Source organism: Anabrus simplex, chromosome 6, assembly GCF_040414725.1.
Source record: "Anabrus simplex isolate iqAnaSimp1 chromosome 6, ASM4041472v1, whole genome shotgun sequence".
Taxonomy (NCBI): Eukaryota; Metazoa; Arthropoda; class Insecta; order Orthoptera; family Tettigoniidae; genus Anabrus; species Anabrus simplex.
In genome coordinates, this window is record NC_090270.1 from 265,384,279 (window position 1) to 265,398,629 (window position 14,351).

Sequence of the window (14,351 nt, forward strand, 5' to 3'; positions counted from 1 at the left end):
CTTCTACTAACATTTGTTTTAGAAAGAGTGTGATTTTCTAATAATACTTCGATAGTTTTATGGCCCCTATGCAGATCCTTTCAGTACACTGTTGTTATTTTATTAGCTCCAAAAAGGTTTTCATATTAGTTCTCTCCATGTTTTCCACCCCTTTGAATACTCTCTTCTCACCTTTAGAAATGGTAAATATAGTTTTCACTGTAGCGGCAGACACAAAACTTAAAATACCCTCATGTCGAGAAAAATCATAATTAGTGTTCCTATATCCCTCTTCGATAGTTTTTATTTGTGTATTCAGTAGTACATTTTCTTGCTTAACACGTTCTTTTTCCTTGTACCCTGCAGAAACGTCTTAATGAGGTTTTGCTATATTCTATCGCGGGTCAGAAAAATAAGGATCTAGAACAGTAGTACTCTGGGGAAATAGCATTGCACCAACAGGATTAACATTAACATTTCTCAGTCTTTCTGGATTTCCTACTCCTTCATTTAAATCCCACACTGACCTGTCATTGTGTTTATCCTCTTGTGTGTTCATATTCTCATTTTTGTCTACATGATTTGATTTTGTCACTTAATTTTAGCTTAACTCAGCAAGTTACTTCCTAAACTTTTTGTATTTGTTTTCCAACTGTTATTTCTTTCTCTCTCTTTCAGAAAGTGTTCTGTGGTCATGAATACACTGTTGCCAACCTCAAGTTTGCACAGCATGTTGAACCAACCAATGAAGATATAAAGAAGAAAATGGCATGGGCCGAGGGGAAGAGAGCACATCGACAGCCAACTGTACCCTCTACAATAGGTGAGTAACTTTCCTGTAGTAACTATTGAAGATGTGCTAGAAGTTCTTACTGGTACTTTTACAGTGGAACCTCGATTCTCCGTTTTTGGAGGGACCCCGGAAAAAAAATGTACAACACGGGAAAACGGAAAATCCGGGAATAAATGAAGCATCAACAATTTGGCTAAACATCACAAAAAAGAAATATGTTTACTTATAATCTTACAAACACCCCTAAACCAAACCAAACTACAGCCCCAATGGACCTTCCGCCTACCAAGCGACCGCTGCTCGGTCCAAAGGCCTGCAGATGATGAGGTGACGCGTGGTCAGTGTGACGAATCCTCTCGGTTGTGATTCCTGGCTCTCTAGACCGGGGTCACCATCTCACCATTAAAAAGCGCCTCAATTAAAAGTAATTTTAGAATGAGTGAACCCGGAACCAGCCCTCACATTCAGGTAAAAATGCCTGACCTGGCCGGGAATCGAAACCGGGCCCTCCGGATGAGAGGCAAGTTCGAACATTAATTACCGGCATGCGACATAAAATTCTCATAACTTTACATTCAGTTTTACCGGGAAAACTTCGTCAGTTTCCTCTGAAAACTTCTTTCAGCTCAGCAACTTTGATCAGACAAACTGTTCGAAAAACCTATAACCCAGCCAAAGAACAATTGATCACAAGTAGTTTTTAATTCTTTAATCTAATAAAATAAAGCACATTGGATACAAAAGCGCCCAACAATGACGAAATCCTTTTTTCTTTAATCTTCCATTGTAATTTGGTCACCGGTATAGTGTTCATAGTCAGTTTATGGAAATCTTGTACCGCGTAAATTAGGACTACATCGACTTTTAAAGGTTATGTTGAACTCGAGAATATGGTTTCGAATGTAAGTATAGATTCTCAAGTTCTGGAATGCATTATATTCAATTCTGTCCGTCACTAATCACAGTCAAATTGGAAAGAAAAAAATATCAAAACTTCCAATATTACGGTTATTCGTGACCTTGAGCTCAGCTGGAAAGTGCGCTCGCTGTACTAGTCGGTGCGAGTGTGAAACGATACAATTTTTAAATGTAACGTGCGCAGATGAAACGACTGCGGTTTTTATAACATTTTAACACAAAAACGTGAAATTTCCAGTCTTATATTAGGGCCAAAACAGTAATAGGCAATCCCAAAACCTCGCATGGCTTTATGTATGTAAGGTGCAACATAATATATGTTCTAGTCTCGATAACATAATCGTATACAATAATATTAAAATACTAAATTTGTGTTACCTAAGTAGGAGCAGTTTCGATTCCTGCTTGAAAGCTCAGTGACTATACAGTGCCCTGAGGGAAGTGCCGAAAACCTGTTCAGCGATACACTCGAAAAAATAAAAAATAAAAAAAATGAAATAAACATCTAACCCTGAACAAAATGTAGACATTTTACAAGTACGAACATTTGACGAAACTGTAGAGCTGTTGAAATACGCTGTCTCTTTCCAATTGTTGTGGACACACTCTGCTTTATGATTCTGATTCTGTAAACAATACCACCCGAATGCGAAGCCAAGATGGTCTCTTATGCAAGTTCACCGCCGATCGCTTTTCCAGTACAGTACTTCCTCAAATTACTGCAATGACGGGACGTTAATACTAAGATCCGTGCTGTAGCCGTCCTTTCATGAGGTACACAGTTTCTTGAAAAGCGCATGATTGAGGTTTTAGCGTTCATGGGACTGAAATTTCTGGACAGTTGATACGGGAAATCGTTTCTTCGAGGAACGGGTAATATGGGATTTTTACAACGTTATTTAATTAGGATGCTCGCGGGACCACGAAATTTGAACGAATAATACGGGAAAACGTATAATCGAGGTTCTACTGTATACTGTAAAAAGAAACAAAATGGATGGGCTGTGGAAGAAAATATGTCTTTCTGACAGAAATGAAGTAGACTTAATTACAATGGGCAGAGATGGTCTGTGAGGTCCCCAGAAACTGCTTCATTATGTACAGCTAACTCCACTCCACAGGCTCCACAGAAATGGTATAAGTGCTGGGCTGTACTTTTCCTGTGCAGACGTCTCCACTTTCTTACATTGTTGGTACTTGGTAAGATGTTCATAGACTTACTCAGCTTACTTGATTCGTCAGTTTTTCCAATCCGTGTAGTTTAAAGATATTTATACATTTTCCAGATTGAGCACAATTTTCAACTTCAGCTGATGTAGTCAAGAAGTTGTAGAAATTATGGTGACCGATGACAGCTAGTGTAATATAGTACTAAGAGAAAAATGTAATGGTTTCACTTGCAGTGCTGTAGCACCATGGAGTTGCAGGCTATACTGATTTTACTGCATTGCAACAATATTTCAACTCAAAATGCTGGACACTCCCACTGCTCACCATCACGTTGCTGATTATTGAAACTAATTTTTTAAAAAATTGTTGCAATGCAGTAAAATGCACCGGTAACGTTATATACAATTGAGATAACATGGACATACTTCTTTCATACAGAAATCTGAAAACTTTGGACAGAACTAAAGCCAGATACATAAAAAGAGCACTCTGCATCTTAAAGTTTTCACCAAATCGACTTGTATACCAGCTAGCAGGAACATCTTCCTTCATAGAAGACCTGATGGCAACTTATAATCTGACACCAGCCCCAGCTACCGAAAGGTTCCTGAAGGAATGGCTCCAGAAAACTGCAGAAATAGACCCAGAATTCTTAATATTCCCACCATGAACAGTGATGAATGGAAAGCAGCCAGTTTTGAGCTACGTCGCCTCTATACAAGAGGAGCAATTCACGACTTTCATCACCGTATTTGTAATAAGAAAGGTTTTTCACCAGGTATCCAGCAACTGTGTTTGTGAATCACTATACCACCTGTTTGACTGCAAACAAAGAAGACTTCTTCCTTCTCATTATTCAAAAGATGAAACCTTGTATTGACAGTGAATTTCTAATTTTTAAAATCATAGGTACACATTGTGTTTTATATTGAATATACTGTAATTAATTAATTTCGAAGAATTTCATCTTTCACATTTTTAAACTGTAATTAATCCGTTTATAAATCTCACATTTGCTGCTCCGTATTGACACCACTGCCATACAGTAAACTCGAAAGGGCTGTGGCATACAATATGCCTTTCTGATGGAAATGAAATAGATAGAATTACAGTTCCCACAGATGGTCTGTGAGAGGTCCCCAGTGACTGCTTTATTATGTACAGCCAAATCCAGTCCACAGGCTCCTCAGGAACTGTAGAAGTGCTGGGCTGTACCTTCCCTATGTCTCCATTTTCTTGCATTGCTGATATTCTCTAACACGTTGCCGTGCTCTAGCACCATGGAGTCACGAGCTATACCTACTTATTTTACTGCATTGATACAATCTCTCTTTCAGCATAAAATGGCAAGCGAGAAATACATCTGATGTGGTCACAAAGTTATAGAAAGGCATTGTAAAGTGAGGAATGTTAAATGGATGAGTAATTTTTAAAGTATTATTACTTTTTACCTTTCAAAGGTGGTAGTACTTTATCCTAGTTGCTTGTTTTCCCACATTATTTGCTACATATTCCCTGTATGTTTAACACCAAGTTCTAACATCACTGTTGTCTTGTTCATGTCCAAGTATTGTTCGGTGTCATTTCTGTTTCTTGTAATCATCGTTAGTAAATTTTATTGTATCAGATGCGAAATGTTGGCAACCAGGAATGAGTTAGCTGGAAAATTTATAATGTCCAATAATGGACCATTTATATTGGTATTATAAATTTACTCATTTGGGACAAATATTTCAGGTTCCCTAAGGGAATCAACATCTACATCACCTAGAGACCAACCAGTTTGGGGAGCTCTAGAGGCTGGGACATCTTTGCAATAATGGGAGGACCGATATTAACACAGGCGATGCGATCCCTGTCTGTCCACCACTCTATCAAGTACCTCTGGCTAAGAAGATACAGATTGACAAGATGCTGAGCAACTTCAAGCAGTGTGGGGCTATTGAAGAATCTGACAGTGCATAGTAATGAAGAACAGGGAGCTCTGCTTCTGTGTCGATTATCGGAAAGTTAATGATGTCACCAAGAAGCACTGAATAGATGACACACTGGACCCCTTCTCAGGAGCCCAGTGATTCTCAGCCCTGAACCTGAAGTCTGGATATTGGCAGGTGGCACTGTACCCAGAGGATAAGGAGAAGACAGTGTTCTCCACTGGCCAAGGGTTGTGGCAGTTCACCATTACACCCTTCGGAGTGTGTATTGCACCTATGACTTTCGAGCAACTGATGGAATCTATGCTGAGAGGGTTCATACACAACGCCTGCCTGGTGAATGTGGATGACATCATTGTGGTATGATGCATATTCCTGGAACACCTGGAAAAACCTTCAGAAAGTATTCCAGAGACTAAAGGCGCTCACCTGGAACTGAACCCTGGGAAGTGCCAACTATTCCAGCAGAAGGAATGCTACCTAGGCCTCATTGTGTCACCAGAGGGAGTAGCCACTGACGAGGAAAAGCTAGAAGCCACTGGAGACTGGCCTGTGCAGAAAGACAAACTGGATTTAAGAAATTTTCTCAACCTGTGTACCTACTACTGGAAGTTCATAGTCAGCTTCACCAACATCTAGCAGCCACTCGCACAGCTCATGAAAGAGAAGAGGCCATTTTGATGGTCGACTAAGGAAGTGGCCACATTCTGACCACTCAAGGAGTCACTATGCTCAGCACCTATCTTAGGTTATCCCAAGCCTGGAGAGAAGTTTGTCATCAATGATGCCAGCAATACAGGGATTGGTGGGGTGCTGTGTCACAGATCCAGGACAAACAGGAAATGGTGATAGCATTTTACAGCAAAACATTTTCCAAGGCTGAGAGGAACTGGTGATTGTGAAGACCCTGGAGTACTTCTACAAATACCCATACAGTCAACCATTCCATATGTGCACCGGCCTTTCTGCCTTGACATGTCCTCTGAATTTTTAAAATCGGTTGGGACAGACCCCTTGGTAGGTGCAACCCCTACAGAAATACTACTTCACCATCAAACACTAACAGGCAAGGAAACTGAAACGCAGATGCCCTATCCAGGAGACCATGCCCTGAGAGCTGCACCCACTGTCAGAACGTTGAGAGGCTGGCTGGTACAACGGACGTCCAAGCCATGATAACTGTGGCAGCAGAACGCAGAGATTGCTTCATCCTGAGGAGGGAACAGCTTGCAGACAATGACATAGGACAGATCCTGTGGGAAATCGGGACAGTGATCAGGATGGAAGAACATCAAGCATAGCCCATTGTGTCATTCTGGGCTCAATAGAAGTCCCTCGAGGCCAATAACAGTCTGTTAAAGTGTATATGGGCATCGTCCACTGGCAAGAAGGAGGTCACCTGGCTGATAACTCCCAGAAACAAAAGGATGTAAGTGGTGGCTGAGCTACATGGAGGCATCACGGCAGGCCATCTTGGGATTTAAAAAATAAATTAAAAACCCTGGATCGAGTCTAGCGTTGTAACTACTGGGTGCATCTGAGAGTGGACATTGAAAGACAGTATCAAATGTGTGACATTTATGACACGAGCTGAGGCCCTCGTACCCGGTGTAGGGGTCAGATGCAGGACGACCGGTATAATGTTGGAGCTTCTAGAGGAGAGCCATTGACAGGACCCTTTCCCAAATCAGACATGAGAAATCAGTACCTTTTTCTAGCCATGGATTATTTCACCAAGTAGCCTGAGGTCTATATCCATCCCCAGCCAGGAAGCATCAACAGTGGCTGCCGTCCTGGTGAAGAACTTCAGTTACTTTGGTGTCCTGAGGGAGCTGCACAGTGATTGGGACAGGAATTTCAAATTCACGTTGACGATGGACATTCTGCAACATCTCAGTGTATGAACACCTCTCCACATGCAATCGGACAGCGTGGTAGGGGGATTATAAAAGACCACTGAGGAAGGTAGTGTTTGTGCACCAGAGGGACTAAGATGATAGGATACCCTTCTTCCTGGTGGCTTACCATACGTCCGCTCATGGGATGACAGCCATGAATGCCTGCCAGTGTAGTCTTTGGAAGAGAGCTACATCTGCTATGTGATTATTTAACATTCGGGATGGCTCCAGAACAAGAACAACTGATGATAGGCTGCGTGTGGGAAGTGGTAGACTGGCTCCGCAATATCCACAAGTTTGTCCAGTAACACCTGAAGGTAGGTAGTGACCAGATGAAGATCCAGTACAGCCTGCAGGAAGGTGACCCAGTATGGCTATACTAACCCTTATGGACGAAGGAGATGATGTGTGGAAAGGTTCCTACAACATTATCATCAGGATTAACAATGTAGTCTACAGGACCCACTGCCCTCCCCAAGGACAAATGATGGTCACTGTCTAGACTGGCTTTGCGCCTCATCATAGAGCAACTTGAGACATACAGCTTTAAGAAGAGAGTATTGTGACAATGAAGGGCAAAGAGGAAGGTGACAGTGCTGGTGCAGCAGCGAGAATGTGTGAAAAGCCATCAGCTAGCAAAATAATACTGTTAGCAAATTGTTGAGGCTCGCAATAAGGGAGCTCATTAGCAATGGAACATCACTCAGAATAAAGCAATTGTTGAGGAATGTGAAAATAGGTTTGTACCTTTAAAGGTGGTAAGGAATGGTAAAGGTCTACTATATTATAACAGAGAAGTAAAGAGACTAAGAAGGAGGTAGAGGTATCTGTACATATATTCAAGAAGAGAATAAACAGCAACAGAGAAAATAAATGAAATGTTAGAGGGCATTCAACCAGTGCAGGTTAATGTAAATAAATAATGTGTGTGAATAAATTAATTCCATCCCCTGGCCTAAGGAGTTTGGACAGCCAAAGTAGGGGACTGCCTGTAGGGGTGAAGTACAGTGGGGACTTTGAGGGCCCTGGGACCGCTACGGTAGCTGTGAAGGCCCTTCAGGAACTCTGAAAAGTGGTGGCAAAAGGGGCTCTGGTTAAAACGCAGCAGGTCGTTATGCTACTTAGGTTCCAGAATGAGTAAAAAACAGTAAATAAATGCAATGTAAATTTTAATCTTATACCAGTTGTATAGTATCATTTGAAGTAATTCCACATACTGTATATCACTTGACTATATTTGTAAGTAGTACAGGAGATATTATAAGTAGAATTTTGTAAACAATATAAATTTATTAAGGATGAGCTGTGTGTTTAATAGAAAAAATTGTTAGTGTAAATTGTATAATATTGTATTTTGGGAAAATTTTCTTCTCTTGTTAATTTAATATTTAGTGTTTGACAACAATGTATTTTAGTGTACCATTTGCCACCAAGGTAGACACCTCATTTGCAAATAAAGAGATTTTGATTTGTTTTGATTTGAAGAAATAGAGTTAGAAATGGCTGTGGAAGTAAGGAGAAATTGAAGGAACCTACTATGAAATCGAATCTTGCAAGGAATTCAGCTAAGGATAACATGATGGCAAGCATAATTGACGGTCATACAAATTTTAGTGAAAAATGGAAGAGTATGTATAGATACTTCAAGGCAGAAACAGGTTCCAAAAAGGATATTCCAGGAATCATTAATGAACAACGGGAGTGGGTTTGTGAGGATCTTCAAAAGCAGAAAGAAGTATTCAGTCAGCAGTATGTAAAGATTGTTGGTTACAAGTATAATGTCCAGATAGAGGAGGTGACGAATACTAAAGAAGTATTAAAATTTACCTTTGACAACAATGACATTTACAGTAATATACAAAAATTGAAAACTAGAAAAGCAGCAGTTGGGATATAGTACCGTAGTACTTATTTCATTATTGTTTGCATGAAGGAGCTATACCAAATGAATGGAGAATTGCTATAGTAGCCCCTGTGTATAAAGGAAAGGGTGATAGACATAAAGCTGAAAATTACAGGCCAGTCAATTTGATATGCATTGCATGTAAGCATTGGGAAAGCATTCTTTCTGATTATATTTGACATGTTTGCAAAATTAATAACTGATTTGATAGAAGGGTTTAGGAAAGGTCATTCCACTGAAGCTCAACTTGTAGGATTCCAGCAAGATATAGTAGATATCCTGGATTCAGGAGGTCAGTTGGACTGTATCGTGATTGACCTATCTAAGGCATTTGATAGGGTAGATCATGGGAGACTACTGGCAAAAATGAGTGCAATTGGACTTGGACAAAAGAGTGACTGAATGGGTGGCTATGTTTCTAGAAAATAGAACTCAGAGAATTAGAGTAGGCGAAGCTTTATCTCTCCCTGTAATAATTATATATATATATATCAATGATATGTGTAAAGAAGTGGAATCAGAGATAAGGCTTTTGCAGATGATGTTATTCTGTACAGAGTAATAAATAAGTTACAAGATTGTGAGCAACTGCAAAATGACCTTGATAATGTTGTGAGATGGACATTAGACAATGGTATGATGATAAACGGTGTTAAAAGTCAGGTGGGGTTGTGAGTTTCACAAATAGGAAAAGCTCTCTCAGTTTTAAATTGCATTAATGGGGTGAAAGTTCCCTTTGGAGATCATTTTAAGTACCTAGGTGTTAATATAAGGAAAGATCTTCGTTGGGGTAATCACATAAATATGATTGTAAATAAAGGGTACAGATCTCTGTTCATGGTTAGGAGGGTATTTAGGGGTTGTAGTAAGGATGTAAAGGAGAGGGCATATAAGTCTCTGGTAAGACCCCAACTAGAGTATGGTTCCAGTGTATGGGACCCTCACCAGGATTACTTGATTCATGAACTGGAAAAAATCCAAAGAAAAACAGCTCAATTTGTTCTGGGTGATTTCCGACAAAAGAGTAGCGTTACAAAAATGTTGCCAAGTTTGGGCTGGGAAGACATGGGAGAAAAGGGACGAGCTGTTTGACTAAGTGGTATGTCAAATAATAATACTAGATTATAAATTCCACCTGTTCGATACATAAGAGTTTTTTTTTAATTTAAATTTAAGAAATAGTTCTTAACATCTATATATATAAAATAACTTGTCCTGACTGACTGACTGACTGACTGACTGACTGACTGACTGACTGACTGACTGACTGATTCATCATCGCCGAGCCAAAACTACTGGACATAAAGAAATGAAATTTTGGGAATATATTCATATTAAGATGTAGGTGCTCGCTAAGAGAGGATTTTTTGATATTCCGTCGCTAAGGGGGTGAAAAGGGGGGTGAAAGTTTAAAAAAAGTGTATCTATATCTCAAAACTTTAAAAGTTTACAGATGTAAAAATTGGTACTTAGAATCATCTTTTAAAATAAAGATACCCGTATTTTTTTGTTTTCTGAAAACCCCAATAGGAGGGGTGAAAAAGGGTGAAAATGGGGAAAAATGTGTTGAATGCCTTCAATCAGGATACCGGTACTTATATCTCAGAAACTGAAGATATTACAGACCTGAAAATTGGTACTTATGTTCTCTTTTAAAAATAAAGAAACATGTATTTTTTTGTTTTTGGAAAATCGAATTAATGGGAGGGTGAAAAGGGGGTGAATTTTTAAAATGAGTGAATCTATATCTCCAAACTTTTAAAGTTTGCAGATGTTAAAACTGGTATTTAGAATCTTCATTAAAAATAAAGAAACACGTATTTTTTTGTTTTCGGAAAATCGAAATAGGAGGAGTGAAAAGGGGTGGAAAAAGGGTTGAATGCCTTTAATGAGGCTACTTATATCTCAGAAACTGAAGATATTAGAGACCTGAAAATCGGTGTTTGGGATCTCCTTTAAAAATAAATAAACACGTATTTTTTGTTTCTGGAAAATCCAATTAAGGGAGGGGGTGGAAAGGGGGTAATATTTTAAAATGAGTGTATCTATATCTCAAAACTTTTAAAGGTTATAGATGTGAAAATTGGTATTTAGAATCTCCTTTAAAAATAAAGAAACACGTATATTTTGTTTTCGGAAAATCCTAATAGGAAGGGTGGAAAAGGTTGAAGAAGGGGTCGAATGCTTTTCATGAGTCTACTTATATTTCAGAACCTGAAGATATTACAGACTTGAAAATTGGTATTTGGGATCTACTTTAAAAGTAAAGAAACACGTATTTTTTCGTTTTTGGAAAATCCAAATATTGGGGGTGAAAATAGGGGGTGAATTTTTTAAAATGAGTGTGTCTACATCTTAAAACTTTAAAATTTACAGATGTAAAAATTGGTAGTTAGAATCTCCTCTAAAAATAAAGGAACACATATTTTTTGTTTCCTGTAAATCCCAATAGGAGGGGTGTAAAGGGGGGAAAATGGGTTGAATGCCTTTAATGAGGATATATATATCTCAGAAACGAAACATATTACAGAACTGAAAATTTGTATATGGGATCTCTTTTAAAAATAAAGAAACACGTATTTTTTAGTTTTTGGAAAATCCAATTAATGGCGGTTAAACAGGAGTGACAAATTGGGGTGAATTTTTTGAAAGACTATATCTACAGAATATCTTGGAATCGTAAAATGTTACAGACGTAAAAAGTGGGTGTTTGGAATCTCCTGTAAATGTAAGGAAACATAGGTGATTTGTTTTTGGAAACTCCACTTAAGGGGAACTCAAAAGGGGTGAAATTTTGAAATGAGAATTTTTACAGTATATCTAAAAAACTTAACATGTTACAGAAGTGAAAAATGGTATTTTTTATCTCTATTAAAAAAGAAACGTGTATTTTTAGTTTTCGGAAATATCACCTGGGTGGGGAAGGGGTAAAAGTGACTGAAAATGGTGTTGAATTCTTTTAATTAGGCTACTGATATATCAAAAATGAAGATTTTACAGACGTGAAAATTTATATTTTCAATCTGCTTTAAAAGTAAAAATACACGTATTCTCTAGAAATCCAATGAAGCGGGGGGGGGGGGGGGGGGGTGTGTGAAAGAATTGAAAAATTAATTGGCTTAATTGTATGAGAATACATACATCTAATAAAAACTAAAGTTATTACAGATGTGAAAATTCGTATTTGGATCTCCTTTAAAAACAAAAAAAAAACGCGTTTTGGGCGGGAAACCATCTTGGAGGTCGGGAGTGTAAAGGAGTTGAGTTCCTTTCATGAGGACACATAAATCAAAAACTGAAGAAGTTAGAGTCGTGATAATTGGTATTTAGAAGATCCTTTACTATTAAAGAAACAAGTATTTTTTTCGGGAAAGTTCAATCAGGGGGGGGGGGGGGAGTAGTGTGAAATGAAGTGAAAAAAGTAAATTACTTTTAAGGGGATACTTATATCTCAAAACTGAAGGTAATAGACGTGAACATTGGTGTTTGGAATCTCCCTTAAACATAAAGAAACAAGCCTTCTTTTAATTTTTTTTTGGGGGGGGGGGGGGTGGCGGTAAATAAACTTAACGGCGGTGGGGTGTAGAAGGAGGTGAGACCAATTGATTTTACTGTTATTAATGTACTTATAAGGATCCTCCGTTGCTCAGGTGGCACCGCGCCGGCCTCTCAAAGCTGGGTTCCGTGGTTCAAATCCCGGTCAGTCCATGTGACATTCGTGCTGGACAAAACGGAGGCGGGATAGGTTTTTCTCCGGATACTCCGGTTTTCCCTGTCATCAGCCATTCCAGCAACACATAATAATAATAATAATAATAATAATAATAATAATAATAATAATAATGTTCCGGACCGTCGTCAAATGTGCGGACCGCGCTGGCAACGGCTCCTGGACGGGTAATGACTAAGAATGCAGTCCGGCCGCGGGTTCAGTGCCGCCAAATCACCCAATATGACACCACGCCGGATCTCCGGAAGGATTTTATCCATATTAAAAATGATTAACGGAAAAGATGGCAAAGATTTACGGACCCAACTGACCAGACGGAATACCTGAGCGTAGCCCGGGAAGTACGAAATCGATTGTTGGAAAGGAATATTGAAAAATGGGAGGAAACGTGCTGTAAAATAATAGAAAACGAGTCAGATCGCGAATTTCGGCGGATTGTATATCTAAAACAATAAGCATTCAATTATAAATTTCAGTATAATACCGTAGCGAAGCACGGGTATCTTGCTAGTATTAGATATAGGGACATGTTTCACCCATAATGAGGGCATCATAAAAATTTCATACCTGAAAGAAAGATCAAGATCTTTCATAAACTGCTAATCTTAACTTTCAGGTTGAGATATTTGTTTAACATACAGTATTCCTGGTTGGCTTTAACATTACATGTTACAAATCTCATGTTATGGTCCATATTGAAATGTAATGAGATTTGTAGCGTGTAATGTTAAAGCCAACCCGGAATACTGTATGTTAAACAAATATCTCAACCTGAAAGTTAAGATTAGCAGTTTATGAAAGATCTTGATCTTTCTTTCAGGTATGAGATTTTTATGATGCCCTCATTGTGGGTGAAACATGTCCCTATATATTTTAAGAACTATTTCTTAAATTTGAGCAAAAACTCTTATGTATTGAACAGGTGGAATTTATAATCTAATATTATTATTTCACTTTAAGTACATTTCAATACGGACCTGTAACATGTAATAAGTGGTATGTTCCGAGCTGTCAGCGGAGAGATGGCGTGGAATGACATCAGTAGACGAATAAGTTTGAGTGGTGTCTTTAAAAGTAGGAAAGATTACAATATGAAGATAAAGTTGGAATTAAAGAGGATAAATTGGGGCAAATACTTGTTTATAGGAAGGGGAATTAGGGATTGGAATAACTTACCAAGAGAGATGTTCAATAAATTTCCAGTTTCTTTGCAATAATTTACGAAAAGACTATGAAAACAACAGATAGGCAATCTGCCACCTGGACGACTGCCCTAAATGCAGATCAGTATTGATTGATTGATTGATTGATTGATTGATTGATTGATTGATTGATTGATTGATTGATTGATTGATTGATTGATTGATCTGGAAGTGGAAACTACGAGAATCTTCTGCATGCATAGATAAAAAACGAACCCGGCGAGAGTTATTCAGCCTTCGGTGAGTCAGTAGCGATTGAACACAAGAATTTATGAGATGGTCGTGAGTCCATGACAAGTCATTCAGTGAAGAGTGAGTCCATCAAGCAGTCAAATTAATAAGAAATTAAAATGAAGATCCACCTATTCAATGCCATTTAATATGATGTCAAATCACTTGTACAATGAAATCGCTTATACAATGGAACCGATTTCGACCCCATTATGGGTCTAAAAATGACAATATTTAGTGCAAATACAATCAAATTAACGCTTTAAAAATATTATGTACATATTACAAATTATTTTACAAAAGAGGCAAAAAAATCTCTCAGTCTATAATACTATAATTAGTGAATTTAAAGTCCACTAGTCGAATTTTGTCGTGTGACATTGCCATTAGTACTAATCTAAAATGAGCAGTCCTAATGAAAATGAAAATCCACAGCCTGTTTCCAGTCATTTGACTGGGTCAGGAATGGAATGGAATGAATAAAGCCCCCATCTAGCGACGAGGATAGGAATTGTGCCGGCTGCCGAACCTTGTCGCACTCCTTTGGAGCAATGATTAATGAATGACAGATGAAGTGAAATGTTAATGGAGAG

The 14,351-nt window shown here is 38.5% G+C and overlaps 1 protein-coding gene across 5 annotated transcripts in view; it reads left to right on the forward strand.

Moving 5' to 3' along the window:
- The window catches only part of tzn (tenzing norgay), a 63,720-nt gene that overhangs the window by 22,965 nt on the left and 26,404 nt on the right, over positions 1-14,351 (forward strand). For all 5 annotated transcript variants that reach the window (XM_067150391.2, XM_067150390.2, XM_067150393.2 and 2 more), the window contains exon 6: positions 658-802. In XM_067150391.2, the coding sequence (XP_067006492.2) occupies positions 658-802 (145 nt within the window). The remainder of the gene's footprint in view (positions 1-657; positions 803-14,351) is intronic.